This window comes from Hibiscus syriacus, unplaced genomic scaffold (genome assembly GCF_006381635.1).
Source record: "Hibiscus syriacus cultivar Baekdansim isolate YM2019G1 unplaced genomic scaffold, ASM638163v2 tig00111769_pilon, whole genome shotgun sequence".
NCBI classification, from domain to species: Eukaryota; Viridiplantae; Streptophyta; class Magnoliopsida; order Malvales; family Malvaceae; genus Hibiscus; species Hibiscus syriacus.
In genome coordinates this window covers 3,495,451-3,507,770 of record NW_024063172.1, presented here as the reverse complement: position 1 = coordinate 3,507,770, position 12,320 = coordinate 3,495,451, and the positions used below count along the sequence as shown (strand labels likewise).

Below are 12,320 nucleotides of genomic sequence, written 5' to 3'. Positions count from 1 at the left end.
AGATTAAATTAAAAAATTAGTCATATTTATATTTGATTTTGCTATGGATGATTTTACCCTTGAGCCTATAAATAGAGAGCTTCATTAGCTTCTCAACTCACTAATTTCATTCAATACTCGCAATTCTCTTAAATTTAAAGAGTTCTAAGTCTCTTTTCTCGGTTGCTATCAGAAGAATAGGTATCACCGGCAGTCCATTCCGATTTCGGGTGTACAGAATTTGGAGTGACCGTGTTAACCTCTGGAGACAATTCGCTTGCACGTCCGTGCGAATACTATTTTTTTAGAGAAAATTCTTAAGGATTTTTCTCAAGCATAAAATATTGTGAAAGAATTTTATTATGATATTTATATGCTAATTCTATTCTGATTTCTGAAAATTAAAATTTAAACAATCAGTTTCTGAATTTTAATTTGTGAACGTTTGAGTGTACCGACATGGTTTTTCAGCTTTGTTCAAAGTGAATAATGAGTTGTTTATTATGTTAGTTACACGTGTAATTTCAAGAGTTACACAAGTAATTACAAGAGTTACAAAGAGTTGAAAATTAAGTCGCAAATCTGGATGGGTTAGAGCCAGGTTCAATTTTTTATTTTAGCAGTTTCAAACATGAGATTAAATTAAAAAATTAGTCATATTTATATTTGATTTTGCTATGGATGATTTTACCCCTGAGCCTATAAATAGAGAGCTTCATTAGCTTCTCAACTCACTAATTTCATTCAATACTCGCAATTCTATTAAATTTAAAGAGTTCTAAGTCTCTTTTCTCGGTTGCTATCAGAAGAATAGGTATCACCGGCAGTCCATTCCGATTTCGGGTGTACAGAATTTGGAGTGACCGTGTTAACCTCTGGAGACAATTCGCTTGCATGTCCGTGCGAATACTATTTTTTTAGAGAAAATTCGTAAGGATTTTTCTCAAGCATAAAATATTGTGAAAGAATTTTATTATGATATTTATATGCTAATTCTATTCTGATTTCTAAAAATTAAAATTTAAACAATCAGTTTCTGAATTTTAATTTGTGAACGTTTGAGTGTACCGACATGGTTTTTCAACTCTGTTTAGAGTGAATAATGAGTTGTTTATTATGCCAGTTACAAGTGTAATTACATGAGTTACACAAGTAATTACAAGAGTTACAAAAAGTTGAAAATTAAGCAACAAATTGAATAGGTTAGAGGCCAAGTTCATTTTTTTTATGTAAGCAGTTTCAAACATGATATTAAATTCATAAATTAATCAAATTTAAAGAGTTCTAAGTCTCTTTTCTCAGCTGCTATCAGAAGAGTAGTACAATCGGCAATCTAATATGATTTTCGGTGTACAGAATTTGGAACCATCGTGTTAACTTCGAGGGACAATCTGCCTGAAGCAGCGATTACACACATTATGGCGAATTTGTTTCTAAGGCAATGATTTTTACCACGACACAATTTTGGTTGTTCACTTGTTCGTTATATTTTTATTTGTCATGTCAGTGCCAACGTCTCGTTTTGCGGTTTATATTTCCAATAATGTATAAGATAGTATTTGTTCAAATATAATTCTCAATTATTTGATATTGAACGTTTACATTCTTAACATTACTGGAGTTTAAACTCGATACCTCAAAGAATAACAATAATTCTTTTACCATCGAGACCGTTTAATTCGTGAACCCTTCTCAATGTTTGATGACAAAGTTAGCATCATTCTGACCACTGGCAGACATCCTTCGCAATGGCAAAATTCTTCGAGCAGATGATAAGAACGCAACCATTGATAACCGATAGGAAGGGCCTAAGGTTTGTATAATAAAGCAAACAGCTCGCTTATGAAGGGAAGGCTTGCCGGTCATGCAACCACTCACGTCAAGTATAGCAACTAGGTCGATGGGTGCACGATCGAAATGTTGAACATCGACAAGGTAGCGATGCCAACAAGACTAGGAAACTTTGAAGTGGCATCTGAAGCTAAGACAACAGGAAACTCTGGCAATGTCTTTATGGTCATGCATTTTGCAATAAACTAAATATTTTTTTATTAGTCGATAAGCAAAATATATTCGTTCAATTCCGTACTCCAATTATTTTTCTTCTTTCATTTCAGGTTGCTTAAAGATATTTAATCAAACAACTATTTTTTTCGTGATTTGCATAAATGTGAAGATCAGATGTATTATATATATGAATGGTCACTTATAGTCATATTTATTACATGCAAAATAAAGATTAATTTATTAGGAATTTATAAGTTAAACTTAAAAAAAAACACTAACAAGATATAAGATTTAATTTAGTTAAGTTTTGTTGGCCTCTATAGATGAAAAGAACAATAATATAATCTAAACATAGAGATCGAAAAATACAAATACTTAAAGATCTTATGTATCTAACATCTCTTATATATCTCAAAACAGTATTCCAACATACATCTTTTTTTAATATAAACCCTAAAAGTTATAGGGACTAAAAAAATATATCTCTATAAAATAATTTTCTCTTATAATTCTAAAAATTAAAACTTATTTTCCATTAATAGAATCAAATACTGAAATACTTGATTATTATAGTCTATTTTTATTTAAACCTCATTTAAAACTCAAAATTCAAGTTTAACCCTAAATAAAATAAAGAGAAAATAACCTTAGTGACAAAAAATGCCTTATAATATACGATTTTAACCAATTTTTTTTGGATTTGCCAAAATGACCAACTAAATCACAATGCGATCGATAATTCGCAACGCGATCTCCGGTATCGCAAATCAGTTTTCAGATTCGCAACGCGAACTTCGACTATCGCATTACGATTTACATATTTGACTTTCGCAACGAACTTGGAATAAATCGCAACGCGAACTTGGACTATCGCAACGAATTTGGAATAAATCGCAACGCGAACTTCGACTATCCCAACGAATTTGGAATAAATCGCAACGCAAACTTCGACTATCGCAACAAACTTGGAATAAATCGCAACGCGAACTTCGACTATCGCAACGCGAACTTGGACTATCGCAACGAATTTGGAATAAATCGCAACGCGAACTTCGACTATCACAACGAATTTGGAATAAATCGCAACGCGAACTTGGACTATCGCAATGAATTTGGAAAATCGCATTGTGATAGTCGATGTTCGCGTTGCGAATCTGGAAATTGATTTGTGATACTAGAGATCGCGTTGCGAATTATCGATCGCATTGCGATTTAGTTGGTCATTTTGACAAATCTAAAAAAGGTTGGTTAAAATCGTATATTATAAGACATTTTTTGTCACTGTGGTTATTTTCTCTAAAATAAAACCTAAAACTACCTAAAATATATATTTTATTTATATAAACCAAATACATCAGCCCAAATCCTAGAACCCATTTCTTAATAAATTATGTATTTGTTCTATTATGTCATTAAATTATTTAAATAATTTCAATCAAGTCATTGACTGATAACTGAAATAGTAATATGATAATTAAATAAATTCGTATGATTATACATTTGATATTAGTTAATTATCCATTTAATTTTATCTTAAATTTTAATTCAATAAACTTAATATTTCAACCAAATGATAAAAAAGAAAAATTATATTAAAACACCGAGTAAAACTATTAAATAGTCTATATTTAACAACATATTAGACGCATATGAAAGAAAAATCCAATTTTGAGACTCAAAAACAAATTTAATACTTAATGCTAACAAGTTTTGATACAAGTGGTTGGGATTTAGGAATATGAACATGTAAGGCAAAGTTCGAATTCTACCACTGTCATTCTTGGTGGACAATCTGTAAATTTCCATGTAAATCTCAATTGAGTCTTAAATATACCGTAGCTCAGAATTGGAAAAGTCATCCCTTACCTAATTTTTTTTCCGTCAAAACAAATTTAATACTTAATTTATAATTTTGATATAATTGTTACTTTAAATATTAAAAAATAAATTATCTAAATTTAAGTATAATTGTTTATATTAAAAACCCACGTTTATTTGACATACTCTCAAGGCTTCCACCGCAATGGTGGATGATCGTTCAAACTATATATTTTTATATTAGCATATACGTTCAAGTTTCTAATTTGTAGACAATATGGACATTAACTTATACAAGAATGGCATGTTGGATTTACTGCAACTCGTCAAAACAACTAGTCATAAAACATGACATTGAGGCTTGTTAATAATAACTTATTGAAAAAGTTTAGTCAATTGATAAATTAATATTTCTAATAATTTATTTTTAAATACGTCTAAAAAAAAAAATCTTTTAAAACATTTTATATAAAAAAGTACGAAAACTGTTGAGTGATGTAAATAATACATTTAATGTGTTTTGTTTTTGCATTCATGATTATATTATATTATAAAATTTAATTTATTAAATAACTTATTTATATTTCACTCAATTTTAAATAAAATGTCAAATAAATTTTATAATTTAGTCGTATTACTAGGTCGGTTAGGTATCCAACTTTGACTCGTTGATCTTTGTAGAGTTTATTTTCTTTTTTTCGTCTGTGGAAGCATTTGGAATTCGCAAACAGAAGTTGTAGATGTAATTTTCTTGATTAGCCATTCAAAATGTTACAAATAGCCTTTGCTTATCTCAGGTACAATAAAATAGGAGTTAACTACTTTCATAGGTTTCGTACCAAAAATAAAATTAAAAAGGTTAAGCAACAGGATTACAATTGTTTAGACTTTGATTATCGATTATAACGGAATTAATTCAAGTGCTCAAAGAGTCTTTGGTAAATTACGTATTTAGTATTTAAATTATCAATTTTGGAACATTTTAGTAGCTAAGTTTTTTTTTATTTAAAAAAAACATGTCTAACCTATCGTTAAAAACTTAATGGATGGACTCGCTGACAGTCGCGCCTACAATCTTCGACCATCACATTCGTCGGGAGATGAAGCCCAAACTTTCCCGCCCATAGTTTTTCGACCCTCTAAACGTGATTCCAGCCCCGTTTCACCGGAAAGTGTCTCAATCTCTCCAAATCGACAAGTAGACCCTTCGACTTCTTCATCCTTCGATCTCCGTCGTCAACCGTTTGATGGGTCGGAAATTGGACTATGTTCGTCGACTTATCATTCTCTCGTGGTCCACCGTTCCGCCCACCAGATTTATGACACTTAAGCCCGTCCGTTAAGTTTTTAACGACGGTGTACTAAAATGAAACAAACACTAAATGTTATGTATGGTTTGAAAAAATTGAAAGTTTAGGTACTAAATGTGTAACTTACCATTCTTTTCATTAATCTAGGATGCTTACAAATGGTAGTATCTATTATAAAGAGATAGGTTATTACAACTATATAGTAATACGTTTACTTTCATAACTTTTGATAATTGATAGTATCACACGTGTGAATAGTCATAGGTTAAATTAAATTAAATTTTTAATTCATCCAAATTCGATCTAAGTATTGCACCCATTCATATGTTACTTGTCGATCTGAGTATTACATCCATTCACCCGTTACCTAATTTTTATTTTGGTTCTAAGAAGATTCCATGTGACCCAAAATTTGATCCCATTATTGGAATAAAAAATTGTATTCTATGTGATCCAACACAAATATACATGTATAATTTTTTTATTGTTATTAAGAAAAATAGAGACTAAATTAAAAAATAGAGAGGAATATTACTATAATTATTCTTAAATGCATAAAAGATAATTATGTTATTATTTTGGATCGATTGTGAAATTTTCACCTTAAACTCGAACTCGATCTAATCCGATCTCATCCTTCAAGAAATTCTATCTAAAATCAATTTTAAAAATAATTAAACTCTGAGAGATCATATCGAATAAAAAAAACTCATCGAATTTAAATCAAATATTCATTCTTAATCACACAAGATTAAAATTTATAATTATTGTTATTACTAAATTCTCAAAGCTTTTTAGTTTTTGTTTACTTATCTTTCTCTCCATTCTTTCGGCAAGTATTTACTTCTAGATGATTTTTCTTTCATATTACTACTAGCGAGTATTGCATGATTTTCTATTTTTTATTATTGTAATACACGATTTACATAAGAATTTCTTGGGATTCAGAAAATTAAAAAAAATATTGTCAAATAAAATTGTAGAAGCTACAAATCGTGTGTATATATACATACACCCTTTTTAAAAGCTAAGTTGTAACAGAGATCAAGTAGTCGGGTGAATTTTGGTACTCTTCGGATGTTAAATTTACAAAATACCAAGGGACTGATATTGCATTTAACCCAAATAAGAACTCTCAACGCTTGTGAAAATGAATTGCCGTTTGCCACCACCATTGACTGGTCGACATATTGGCGGTTGACCCTTATGTTATTGTTACGTAGTAACCATGGAAAATTGAAATTGTTTGATGTCTATAAAAATGGTAAGAACGTAATTTTTGGTTGCCTTGAATCTCAAGCTTTGATTTTTATTTTATATTTTTATCAGAAATCCAATCTGTCGTATTCAAAAGCATTCCAAATTTCCTGGCATACTTTTTGGAACCCAATTGATGTATTAAAGTGATCTGTTTTCTCACTTATGGAATTCAAAGTTTTTTTTTTGGTCAAACTGAGAATAACATAACATATTTTGAAGGAAACCACTGAGAAAAGTGTGTATTTTTTTTTATAAATTTTGGAACAAGAATCTTAATCAATTGATAATAAACATTCGTGGTCCTGTCGGTGCTCGAACACGACAATTCTAAGGAGAATGACATGTTCCTTAATTAAATGACCATTTAGTTATTTAAATGATATCAATTAAATTAATGATTGTTAATAATTAACAAATATATTATTATGGCAGTTAAATAAATTTACACATTTAATCTTGATCATTTACACACCTTATAAATTTAATCATAAATAAATTAAATTACAATTAGGATTAAATTGATAAAGTATATAATTAATAAAAATTAAATGTAACCGTCAATGACTTATTTGATACAATTTAATTTTTAAAGTAGTCTAATTGACAAATATTTTAGTTCAGTGGTATCGAATATTAGCCTATAATTTAATGACCATACATGTAATTTATCCCAACCAAGAGATGATTTGCTGTTTGGGAACAGATAAACTAACAGAAGAAGTTTGTTTGTTTTATTGGCGGGCTTAATTGACACCTTTTCTTTTATTATTATTAATATTATCTACTTCGCTCCCAATCCAACTCATTCTTAATCTTTCTCCTCTCTCCTAACAAAACACACACACACACACACTATTTTAGAGACTCTTTGCCTCTCTTCTCATTTACACTTCTTCCTTCAATATCTTAAAAGCCCCTTTTTTTCTTCGATTTTTCTCCTTTGAGTTTAGGGTTTTGTTTAGAATACCCATTTCGGAACTGTTTTTGCTTAGTAAAAGGCAAAAAAAAAAAACAGTTGAAAAAAGAGATTGCTTTATGGATCCGGAAGCCGGGTCCATGACCCGGGAGTCTCGTCTGGTACTTTTTTTAACCTTTCAAATTTTCGATTTTTATTTGTGTTTTTGCTGTTTTTATCTTTCTTTTTTTGTTGTCTCGGTGATGGTGGTTTTTTTTGGCGGTGGTTGTAGTATTCAAATGTTTGTTGCCTTTGGATTCTGTTTGTTTGCTGATAAAACGTGAAAGGAAATAATAAGATTCTGATTTTTTAATGTTGATAATATGTGTTTTTCTAAAGGTTATTCAAAGGGAAATACAGGTGATTAGTTGGCTGAGTTTACGTTGCATTTTGAAATTATTTTTCATTTAAATTTCACTATTGTTTTTTGCTTTATCATTCAACTTTTATCAAATTTGTTTTTTTCTTATCCGTTTGTTCTATTTTCCTGCTAGTTCCTAGCACCATGTTTTAGTAAATATTTACATTTATTTGAAAATTTGGAATTCCAGAATCGTAAAACCATATATTGCTCCCTGCAGTTAATTTGTTAACATGCTTCTTTTCCCCAACTAATAATCCATTTATTGAAGAAATCTAAATCATGGAACATTTTATTATGTTAAAAAATGATAATGAATGAGGAAATTCTAACGTGTTTGATGTTTGTTTTACATGCAGAAATTTTACAAGGCAACTTTATGCCTAGCTTATCAGAGTTTTGGAGTTGTATACGGTGATCTGAGCACTTCACCAATATATGTCTTCAAAAGCACATTTTTGGGGAGGTTAAGACTTCACGAGGAAGATGATGAAATCCTTGGGGTACTGTCTTTGGTTTTCTGGACTTTGACTCTAATCCCTCTATGCAAGTACATTATATTTGTGTTACAGGCAGATGATAATGGTGAAGGTGCTTTCAAAGACCTGCATATTTTATTAACTTTTTTATTGAGAAAACATTATCCGCACTTTGTAATGATTTCCTGAAGGAGGCCTCATTCCTGCAGGTGGAACCTTTGCTTTATATTCATTGCTTTGCCGGCGTGCAAAGTTGGGCCTTTTGAGTGCTTCCGATGCACCTGATGATGACATATCTGCATATAACTATGGCCCATCCAGGAAGGAGACTGTAGCTAGTTCTATTTTAAAAGAGTTCTTTGATAAGTATCGTAGCTCTCAGATTGTGCTGCTTCTACTTGTGCTGTTGGGAACTAGCATGGTTATTGGTGATGGCATCCTAACCCCATCAATGTCTGGTATTCTCTCTCTCTCTCTCTCTCAATGACTTAGAACTACAGTTCCTTTATTATTTTCATAAGGATGAATCTGGAAGTTAGATATTTTACAGAGCATTTGATGTTGCTTTGCAAATGAACTGTATGGAATTTAATACGAGTGTCACATGCTGATTGATTTACTAATAATAAAAGTTGCATTTCTTTACTTATCTGTGAACTTTTTTCTACTCCTTTATGATCAACTCCGGCATTTACTAACGGGATGCATTTTTTATACAGTTCTTTCTGCAGTTAATGGTGTCAAAGTTAAGGCTCCTAATCTTCATGGGAGTAAGTCAAATCAGCGTTTTCTCTCTCCCTTTAGATTGTAGAAACCCCCTTATATTGATCAAGAGTCACTGAGTTCCTAATTACATGTATCTACAAGGTCAGCCCACCAGCATATTTCCGGTTACTATTTGGAAATCTACTGGAAAAGCTTAGTGCAAAATCACATTTGGACAGGGGTTTTTATAACTCCCTTTTGAATGGAGATAGTATAACCTGTGATGAACATATATATGCATATACTTAATTTAGCTTCTCTTATGCAGATTATACTGTGTTTATTGCATGTGTGATTTTGGTGGGGCTGTTTGCACTTCAGCATTTTGGGACTCGTAGTGTTGGGTTTCTTTTTGCTCCTATTCTGTTAGCATGGCTCTTTTGCATTAGTACTGTTGGAGTTTACAACACCATATACTGGAACCCACATGTAGTTCGTGCTCTGTCACCATATTATGTATACAATTTTTTCAAAAAGGCCGGAAAAGATGGATGGAGTTCACTTGGAGGGGTTGTTCTTTGCATTACAGGTTCGCCAGTCACCTCTCTTGCTAACCCTCTACCAATTAAGTTAAATTTTGTTTAGAATGATGAATTTCCTTCTTGCAATTTATCAGGCGCTGAGGCCATGTTTGCTGATCTTGGTCATTTTTCCCAACTTTCAATCCGGGTAAGTTATTCCCTGTGCTTGGATTTGAATAATTTGGAAAAGAATTAGAAACGTCCTATCTATTTTGCTTGCCTCAAATGTTATAGAAGTCTTTGGGAATTTTCTTTTACGTCTCTATTTTCCTATCAAAGCATGACATTTATGATCTGCTTTCTTGATTTATATTTACATAAGTTTCTGGTGAACAGCTTGCATTTACTGTTGTCGTATACCCTTGCTTAGTTTTGGCATACATGGGCGAGGCTGCTTATCTCTCTAAGAACAAAGAGGACCTTCAGAAAAGCTTCTATAAATCAATCCCTGGTAAATCCGACGAACAAGTCTTGTAATATTTAATTCGAGAGTTCCCATGATATTTCTCTGTGTAAATTTGATATCTACTATGTTTGGTCACAAGTCACATGTACACCATATAGATTAGCAATCAAGTTTTAAAGGTCTATGGTATAGAAGGCTGAATAAGTTTAACAGCTTTCTGTTTAGGCTGGTCTACAACTGGGCGGAAAAAAACAAGATGTTTGGACTGCTTAGATATCTTCTACAATCAGATAACAATCTTTTTGTTGATGATGCTATTGCTTTTTATTTATTTTTCTGGAATAGAGGAATGTTAAGGAGGCTATCACATAGTACATGGGGGTTGAAGCATAATCTCATATCAAATTTCCTCCCTTCTCTATGCAGAGGCTGTATTCTGGCCAGTTTTTATCATTGCAACACTTGCAACAATGATTGGGAGTCAAGCAATTATTTCTGCTACTTTCTCAATTATCAGCCAGTGTAGGGCTTTGAAGTTCTTCCCACGTGTCAAGGTGGTACACACATCAAACCACATACATGGGCAGATCTACATACCAGAGGCGAATTGGATATTGATGGTTTTATGCCTTGCTGTTGTGGTTGGGTATAGGGATACAGACATGATAGGCAATGCATATGGTACAATCTTGGAGCGCACTATCTCTTATATCTCTCTTTTCCCTGCAGCTTATTCGCATTCACTTTTGACTTGTTGCTATTCTTGTTTTAGGTCTTGCTGTTATCGTTGTAATGCTGGTTACCACCTGCTTGATGTTTCTGGTTGTTGTCATGGTGTGGAAGAGGAATATTTTAGAAGCTTTATTATTTGTCATCGTTTTTGGATCTGTGGAATTGCTTTACTTCTCTGCATGCCTGGCAAAAGTTCAAAAGGGGGGTTGGTTTCCACTTATGTTCTCGCTAATAGTACTGTCTACGATGTGCGTATGGCACTATGGTACTCTAAAGAAACAGGCATATGAGTCGAACAACAAGGTCAGCTTGGACATGCTTCTAAGTATGGGTCCAAACCTTGGGATAAATCGCGTTCCTGGAATAGGCTTAATCTACTCAAATGTGGCCACAGGGCCTCCTCCAATGTTTTCTCATTTTGTCACCAACTTTCCTGCCATCCATCATATCCTGATATTTGTTACTGTGCAATCTCTTACAGTCCCAAAAGTTCCTGCCAATCTGCGGTTTGTTATCAGTCGTATTGGCCCACTCGACCTCTGTCTCTTTCAATGTGTTGTTAGATATGGTTACAAGGACAAAAGGAAGGATAGTCATGATTTTGAGAATCAACTGATTGAAACCGTTGCAGAGTTTTTACAGCGTGGCAACAATGATAGTGAAGCATTCAGGTTGGAACCTGTAAATCAGCAGCAATCAATCCCTCTCAACGATGTAACTGCTTCGAGTCTTGAGAGTGGAGTTAATACCGGAACGAGCAAGAAAACAGTGAGATTTCGTTGTTGGGATGTAGCAAGGAACTGGAAGATCTGAAAGAGGCAAAGGAATCTGGTCTGGTATATATGATGGGTAGCACTTGTGTTCTGGCAAGCGACACATCTTCATATTTGAAGAAGTTTGTCATAAACTTCGTCTACGGGTTCTTGAGACAGAACTGCAGGCACCCGGCCACAGCCCTCGGGATTCCACACACGTCTCTTATTGAAGTAGGAATGGTTTATTCTGTATAGATCTCGACGCAGTTTTAAACAAGGCTATACCTATATAGTTTTAACAGTGAGGTTGACAATTCATTGAGATGGTAAGGATCTACTGGTGAAAGGAAGAGTCCGCAAGCTGCAAATAATCAAGCTAACTCCCTGATCTGTAACACAGTTTAGTAATTAAGGCACGTAAATTAAATTCTCTTACAGCTTTTTACTCTGTTTTTTTTTTTGCAGATTTATGGCACTTAGGAATGAATACACAAACACATAATTCTCTAGCATTGTTCTTTCTGTAACATCTTGTCGATTTATAGCTTCCATAAATCTTATTGATTTATATTTCAACCAATTTACAACCAGTATCTTGAAAAATCTCACACGCACGCATGTAATCAATGAAAACAAAAAGAGCAAGCAAATATCTGAGATGACACTATCAAACATTGGATAAACTGTCGGGCTTTGTACGTGGAGGAGATGGGAAAGAGGTGGTTGCCGCTCCGGGCGGCGAAGCTGGGACACCGTAAACCTGAGGATTGGTGAGGAAATCTTGGCGGCCTTTAGCTCTTCCAAAGAAGAAACATCCAGCACCAAGTAATATGCAGAAGAAAATCAGTGGCAGAGAGATGACTATAACCATACCCATCTTGAACTTCCAACTATTTTCCCAAAATTTCTGTGTCTGTAAATATTCTTGTTTGTTTCCTCTTTCAGAGGATTCGGGTTTAGCTTCTTAAATAA

At 33.0% G+C, this 12,320-nt stretch overlaps 1 protein-coding gene and 1 pseudogene across 1 annotated transcript; one reads left to right on the top strand and one right to left on the bottom strand.

The window, feature by feature from the left end:
• Positions 1–7,207: 7,207 nt before the first annotated feature.
• Positions 7,208–11,783, top strand: LOC120169555 (annotated as a pseudogene).
• A 178-nt stretch (positions 11,784–11,961) lies between these two features.
• Positions 11,962–12,295, bottom strand: LOC120169558. The gene has a single exon (XM_039177676.1). The coding sequence runs from the start codon at positions 12,223–12,225 to the stop codon at positions 12,016–12,018; it is 210 nt and encodes a 69-aa protein (XP_039033607.1). The 5' UTR covers positions 12,226–12,295; the 3' UTR covers positions 11,962–12,015.
• Between the last annotated feature and the right edge of the window lie 25 nt (positions 12,296–12,320).

What these genes read in the sequence shown, in the direction of transcription:
- LOC120169558 (XM_039177676.1), bottom strand. Translation starts at nt 12,225, where the DNA reads ATGGGTATGGTTATAGTCATCTCTCTGCCACTGATTTTCTTCTGCATA.